The 7,812-nt window shown below is 42.6% G+C and overlaps 1 protein-coding gene across 1 annotated transcript in view; it reads left to right on the top strand.

The window, feature by feature from the left end:
- The first annotated feature begins 841 nt into the window (after positions 1–841).
- Positions 842–7,812, top strand: part of enpep (glutamyl aminopeptidase) — a 46,892-nt gene continuing 39,921 nt past the window's right edge. Inside the window, exons 1-2 of the mRNA XM_034110784.2 lie at positions 842–955; positions 5,468–6,203. Coding sequence (XP_033966675.1) covers positions 5,581–6,203 — 623 coding nt within the window. The 5' untranslated portion in view covers positions 842–955; positions 5,468–5,580. The remainder of the gene's footprint in view (positions 956–5,467; positions 6,204–7,812) is intronic.

Here is a 7,812-nt window from a genome sequence, read left to right as displayed (position 1 = left end):
TGTGCCTTTGCCTCACTGAGCTGAGGCTATCAGAGCCGCTCAGTCTTTCAGGAGAGAGCTCTATAAAGCTCTCCCCCCCCCCGCGGCCGCTTACACAGTAAATTCCAATGTTAATAAAAGCACACAGAAGCTGTGCACGTTTTTTGGGAGTTTGATTTATTTTAAATGAATACAAATACCAAATTAAAACCTATAATTGCACACTAAAACCATTATTTCAAAAAAAGAACTATTTCACATAAACCTCTGGTTTTTACTGGGGCTGTTCAACTTGATTTGAGGGGGGGTGTGCCATAGTTTATGGGCGCTGTACGCAATATAGGCGTAGTTCTGTTAGTATAAGATAATAAGATGTACTTTGTTGATCCAACATCGGGAAATTGTGTTGTTATGAAATAAAAAAAAATATATATTTTTTTTATTTCTAACTTTTTTTTTTTTTTTTTTTCGGCGCCCCCTATGGGTTGATGCGCCCTTAGCATTCGCCTATACTGCCTATGCCGAGGGCTGGCCCTGGTCACAGGCATATGTCTCCTCTGGGGTGGAGCCCCCGGAGAACTTCAATGCGCACTCCACCAGAGGAATTTCCTCCTCCACGGCTTTGCACGCAGGAATGTCAGTGGAAAACATTTGCACTGCTGCATCTTGGCATTCCCCCTGTTCATTTATTCATTTTTATTTGAGAGATGTCTCCCTTTCCTCTCTGACACACCCTGTACTGGGTGTCCTGTCGGAGTGAGTGACGTCAGGGAGCCAGCTGTGCGCCTCTCTCCTGCCTCTCGGCATGCGGAGAGTGGCCCTTTTTCCCTCTTATAGGAGTGCCTGGTCAGAGTGAATGACATCAGGGATCCAGCTGGGCCCTCTCCTACCTGTCTGACACGCAGAGAGCTGCTGTTCCCCCTCTATGATCGCAGGATAAGGTGGGACCTTCGTCTCTACTTTCTCACAGCGGCTGGTATGTATTGTTCCCAGCCTTCACCCCGTCAGGGAAGATATATAGGCATGTTTTGCTATGTTCCAGGGACGGTGATGTGCCATTACGCATGGCACAACAGGCAGGGGGTGTTATTGAGCAGGTGTGTCTGTGCTTCTAGTGCCGGGCGGACCCAGTGGGGCGCAGACTACATCATGCTTCACCCTTAACCCAATAGTGATAGCCTTAGAGGGCGAAGCCATATACGAAATAGAACTGAGGTTACAGTAGGTAACCTCAGTTGTTGCTGTTGAGTTATTGTTATTGAGGTATTGCATTTGAATTTTAGTATCATTATAGAGCAAGCCAGGAAGAAAGATAGGTCGTTCTGGCTCGGGAAACACTTCGAAATGTGGAGAAGTTGTGAACAAAAAGACAATTCTAAGTAATATAAAAAAAGTTCAATATTTTAAGGAATAGATAGCCCAGTGGGTAGAGCCGGCGGCCCGAATGCGGCAATGTCCTCCGCGCAGCTGGTTCAAAGCCCGGAATGGATGTACTTGTAATCATTGCTTTTCAACTTTAATACTTTAATAACTGATAAAAGGCCCTCTCCTCCCAGCACTCTCTAGTCTCTTCTCAATAACCCAATACACACAATTATCAATCTGTAATTGCAAATAGAACATGATATTCAGTCTTAGTGTGTGTGTGCATCGAATATTTTGCAAGGCAAAGATACGTTAAACCCACTGCAGCCTTGCACTTCGCCAGGAGAGGTCGCTGAAACTGAAGCTTCGAGAAATGAACCTATTTCCGACACAATTGTCCAAGTGGTTCGAGGCTTCATTCAAAGCTTCATTTTGCCATCACTAGTATGAACAACAGAATTGTGCCAAAACTCCGCCAACTGGCTGCAGTGGGAGACTCCCCTGTGCACATTCTGTGCCCCGCGCACACACTGCAGAACTGCGCAGAATCAGCTGATCACAACGTTCACTCTCTGTGGTCAAGCTGCTGCAGTTTGATTTACAACAAAGTGGAGTGAAACACAGAGCTGCAAACTTCCTCAGGATGTTATGGAAGAGTTTGAAATCAGATCTTGTGTAGGAATACTCTGTTACAGTCAAAGTCCGGCATTCAAAATGTTACTCAAGTAAAATTAGAAAAGTATTATCAAAATATAGTTAAAGTACCAACATTAAAAGTTGTGCAGATTGGTCCATTTCAGAATAATATATATGATATGTTTTATCATATATATTATTTATATTTATCAAGTCTGATTTAAGACTTTATTAGATTTCACATAATTAATCCACATCTGTAAAGTAACTAAAGGTATTAAATACATTTAGTGGAGTGAAAATACACAATTTACCTCTGAACTGTAGTGGAGTAGAAGTACAAAGTAGCATCAAAGTCAAGTAAAGTACTGTTATCGGTGTCGGTTATTCTCGTGTCCCGGGTGAGAAGCTTAAAAGGAGACTAAATGGAGTCTCTGAAATTGTTTCAAATTGGTACTTTAATTAAAAATAATGGCACGGTTATGTTCACAAACAGGATGTTGTCCGACAGAAAAAACAGCTGTGTCTCTGGCTCTGGCAGTGAAGAAGAGAGCCCGTCCCCTCAGGTCGTGCTGTTTTATATATATATTCTGCTGGCTCCTCCCTGCAGGCCGACTCGCCACATTTCAATATCCGTTGCTACGCATGTCAGAGTATAAAAACATTGTACATTCAATATATATCTAAACACGCATTTTCTCTTTCTTAACTTTTTCATGACTTTTCATTTAAACACATTCTAAACGCTGTAATCAATACTCCTAAAAATACAGGAAATACTTCACAGCAGTTTGGTTTCCGGTTGGTCTGAATGTTGTCACATGCTAACCACATCTGTAAACAATAACGTAATCAAATAAACTGTACCTTATCCAACAATAATAATATCTCGACGTCTATAGTTGTAGTGTTGAAATCAGTAGGTTTCGCTGTGCAACATCATATCATATCGCTGCTAAATTCACCTCTATAGTCAATGGTATATTAGCCTCCTGCTAACCGGAGATGAAGGATTTTCAGAATAAAAGCTTAACAAGTTCTTTCAGTATAAAACAGCAATTAAACTGACTGTGTGTTTAAGGTGCACTATGCTCTCAATACATTGACTTTAATTTCTAACAGTACAAATATTTCAAAATTGCACTAAAGTACAGTACTTGAATAAGTGTACTTAGTAACTTCCCACATCTGAAATCAGATGTGACTTCAAGTCTTGTGATCATTTCTTAGTATTTGATCCTTCCACTTGGCCTCAGGAAATGCAAGGACTTCACAGTTTTGGCAACAAGTTTTGGAGAAAGCAAATGGGAGGCTTAAAAAGAGACAGGGAGGTGCTGCTTCTTCTTCTTCTTCTTCTTCTTCTTCTTCTTCTTCATCATCATCATCATCATCATCATCATCATCATCATCATCATCATCTAGCATGCAAGAAGTGTAAATAGAGGACAGTGAAGGAGACACTGAGGACGCTTCGTGTGGGTGAGTACCAAACGCTGTCTCTTGGTACTCATCTGAGTAACTCACTCAAAAGGTGACGTGCACCCCTGACCATCTCCTCTGCCTCTTATTCCATTCTTCTCATCAAATAGTCATAACAATACCCATCACATGAGGGTTTTGATTAAAGGACGGTAATTAATGATCTAATTATTAATAGACCAGTCAGCTAGAGATTGTGTGTTATGTATTGTTGATAGACACCTGAGTGACGTGCATGCTTTCAAGTCTGTGGGTCTTGGTAATGGGCTTGAGATGGGCTGGTGCAGCGTCGGTCTCAAGCTTCCTTCATAAAACTATACATTTGCTCTTTCCTAATAGCTTGCAGTGCTGATCTTGTTGGGAGAGACAGCCATGTAGTTGTCTATCTCATCTGGGAAATGTCCTCCTAGTCCAACATAGTATTCATGTTGGTAACTGCACTAGTAATTGGACTGCAGTGTGGAAACAAAACAGCATCACGCACTATTAGCACTCTAGCTAAGATTACACTCCCCGTTGTCACACATTTTGGCAGCACGGTCATGCGGATGTTCGGTGAAGGTCAAAGATGAAGGAGCCATAGCTTTTATGTCTTATCTCTGTGAAACTTGGGAAAACAATAAAGATACAATATGAGGAAGAAACTCAGGGTCAGAACGGTTATATAAGCTTTGACTGCTTTGACCCTTTGGCTTTTTTTAAACGTAAACTACACAGTATTTAAAGCCCTGGTAAAGTATGTAAGGCTTGGCCTGGCACTCAACAGATGATTATAGAAACGTTAAGCCAAACTTGATGATTGTTCATCACTGCCTTTCTTTTAGCTTATGTAAACTGATAAAGGACTGGAGCAACCTTATGAATGAAGATGCTTCCAAGCGGGTTACCAGAGGCACATAATCAATACATTTGGATGGGTATGACAAGTTTAAAGAAATTAATGATATGCCGTGACAACAATGTGTGTTGGCTTTGAATCCCATACATGAGATACAAGCAAGTGCATACTCATGGTAAATGGTTTAACTCTACTGTTTACCTTATGATTGTTGAGATGTAGAATAAAATGAGGTTGCTCACATCATTTTTGAAATAAATGTTGTTGTGACTATTACATCTGTTAAAGCTTGAACAGCCTTGGTGGACAGACTTGAAATATAGCAATACAAAGGGTGAAAAATAAAAGTGATCTGAAACAGATGTTTTACACGTGATTTAAACTCAAGCTGCCACCAGAGAGACCGGCAGAGTGGAAGATGAAAACCCGATCCCTATGAAAGCGATGAGTAGACTAACATTTCTCAAGTTAATACATCACACCAAAACAGACATGTGTTTCCATCATGTTTCTACACATGTACCATAGGGAGTCACCATATGTATTTGGGATCATCCACTGAAGATCACAAACATTCATTTTGCCAGTAGTTGTTTTAGTTTGAAAACGTGTTGGCCACATAACTAACTGCATGACCTCGTCCTCAGGCACTGTTGCTGCGGAAACAAGATTAAAAGTGAATATGTCGACATAGCTAATCCCTCTACTGCGGTGCATCCAACACAATACAGACATTGTTTTGTTTTTCTGTTCACGTGCCACTCTGTTGACCAGAGAGCAAAAGCCATTTCTAGTAAAGTCATGTCCAAACAAAAGACCCTTCCCCCCATCAGGTTGTGCTGTATCCAACTCACATTTAAATCAAATCCACTCAGATTAGAATAAACAAACACATTCGTTCACATATTTCAAAAGTTGGACGCAGGCACTGTCTTCATGTTCTTTTGACACAAAGAACAACACACAGCGCTTTCAGGACACACATACAGTTGGACTTTAGCAGTTGATTTAGAGGCAGATTGTAGATGTTTAAGAGGAGGAGGCGTTTTAACAGCACAGAGGAAGGAATAAATCTCTCGCTCAATGTGTGAGATTCTCTCCCCTGTCCGACAGATTTACTCTCCTCACTTATCTTCCTCTTTCTTCTCTCCACCCCTCGGCACTACACAGGGGCCAGCTTTAGATCAGCTCACACAGCTAATCTATAAGAGCCAAAAGCAGCAGCTCTGACTTCAGGTCAGCTGTGGAGCCCAGTTTGAGTCTCGGGAAGTTTGGAAGTCACCATGGTGGAGAGCATGGACATGGAGACGCAGCACAAGCGTTACTGCATCCGCGGTAAGCATGCAGCCATCATCTGTGCCACGGTGGCGGTGTGCTCTTTGGTGGTGGGCCTCGGGGTGGGTCTTACCAGGTCAGACCCCAACACTACTACTACTCCCGCCACACCAGCCCCCACAGCAGGGCCCACCAATCTACCTCCAGCTGGCAGAGGGCCCTGCTTGCCTTCGGCTGACTCCAATGGAGACTGGAAGAACTTCCGTCTACCAAGCTACGTGAACCCGGTCCACTATGACCTGCACCTGGAGCCAGACCTGGAGCAGGACACCTACACAGGCACTGTGGACATCCACCTGGAAGTCAGCAAGCCCACCCGCCACCTGTGGCTTCACATCAGGGAGACGTTTGTCAGCGCCATGCCCAGGCTGAGCATGCAGAGTAGGGAGGTGGCTGTGAAGGGCTGCTTCGAGTACGTCAGTCAGCAGTACGTGGTGGTGGAGGCCGCCGAGGAGCTGCCCGCCACCGGCCCAGGAGAGGTGTACGTGCTCACCTTGGACTTCCAGGGCTTTCTCAACGGATCTGTGGTGGGATTCTACCGGGTCATCTACATTGAGGGTGGGGTCACCAAGTAAGTTCTTTAATTTGATTCTGTCAGAAACATATCACAAATGTGTCAAACAACCAGAAAAAAAGATAATAAAGTGACGTATACACAGCAGACAACACAGCTTCAGTCTTTTAAGCAAACACATATTTTTCATCTCGACCAATTTCACATTTAAAAACATGAAACGATTTATATGCAACCATCTTGGGCACTATTATAATGGCCATTTAAGAGAAGCTCAGACATTGTTTAGTCGGTCCCAGCTCCTGGTCCACTCACTTTCTCTGGAGCTTTACCTGGATCACATGGCCTTCTTCAGCAGATCCAATTGGCTCACTTGCAATAGAGATTCCATGAATGTGCAGCCGCTGGGATCTTAAATGATCCGTCTCAATGAGCAGACTTCATCTAATTATAAAGACGTTGTGATACGGTGAAGACTAAGTCAAAGAGTACATTTAGCATAGCACCTTTCCGAGAACAGGATCGCTTTTCAAGTGTTTTTCAAGAACAAAAAAAAGGATAAGAAATCAAACTTAAGCAACATCAAACTTTCAAAATGCCATAATGAGAAACAAGACAGCATGAGGCAGGACAAAGGCCAGTTTCAATAAGTGTGTCTTTAGCTATCTTTAACGGCGTCAATGGGAACCACAGATGTGATGTGTAAAGGAACTCAGAACTATCACTGCAGAGGTCTCCTTGTGTTTCAGTCAGGCTCCAGAGACAACCAGCCCCTTGTTCAGAAAACCTGACTGGTAGCAATGTAGCATGTCAGTGATGTACTCAGGCTCTGTGTGTAAACACGAAGGATGGAAGCTAGTGTTAATCAGATGGAACGTTTGTGATGTGAGTCCTTCAGCAGTGTTCTAAACGTGTTGAGTTCAGGGACGACTAACTGAGTTAGGCTTTTTTCAAATCCTTTTTTTGCAGGATTTTATTGCAGTAGTCTCTCCGGGTTAATACAAAGGCACAAGGGATCATCTCTAACTCACAGTGTGATACAATAGACCGAAGTGTAGCGATGTTTCTTAAGGAAATGTGTAACTTTTGAGAAACAAACCTTCTTCAGCTCTTGGTAGACGAAAAAGGGTTTATTTTGCTAATCCATGGAGAGCAGCTGGGCTCAGCTTGGTTTCAGTTACACTAGATTCCAGTGGTGACACATGTTTACACTGCAGAACACAATGATCCCTCCTATCCTACAGAGATGTCATCTACTTCAGTCCTGACTGTTTAGTATGTACTGTACCAAACAGTCATTGTTTCATTGGCTACATATGATACCTCATGCATACTGACAATCCTGGGTGGGTACAAAAGTTTCATATGACTGAGAAGACATACTTTGGAAAGAGTGTCACTTTAAATTCAAGGTTTTGGTAAAAGTCTACAGTGTGTATATCTAATGACCAAGGCCATGACACAGCCGTGTTGGGCACTCAGTCAGCATCTGTCGCCTTAGTTTATGGAGTGCAATGGGCTGTACAGCTAAAGCTAATCAGTGCATGAGAAGATACATGTTATTGAGGGAAAAAAACACACACAGTCTCTTTTCATTTTTATTCTTTATCTTATTTTCATATTGACATGGCCATCCACCATTTTAGCACTCCCTGGTTCCCTCATT

The sequence above is a fragment of the Pseudochaenichthys georgianus genome, chromosome 22, assembly GCF_902827115.2.
Source record: "Pseudochaenichthys georgianus chromosome 22, fPseGeo1.2, whole genome shotgun sequence".
NCBI classification, from domain to species: domain Eukaryota; kingdom Metazoa; phylum Chordata; class Actinopteri; order Perciformes; family Channichthyidae; genus Pseudochaenichthys; species Pseudochaenichthys georgianus.
Note: the sequence above shows the minus strand (reverse complement) of the source record. Positions and strands in the feature narration are given on the sequence as shown.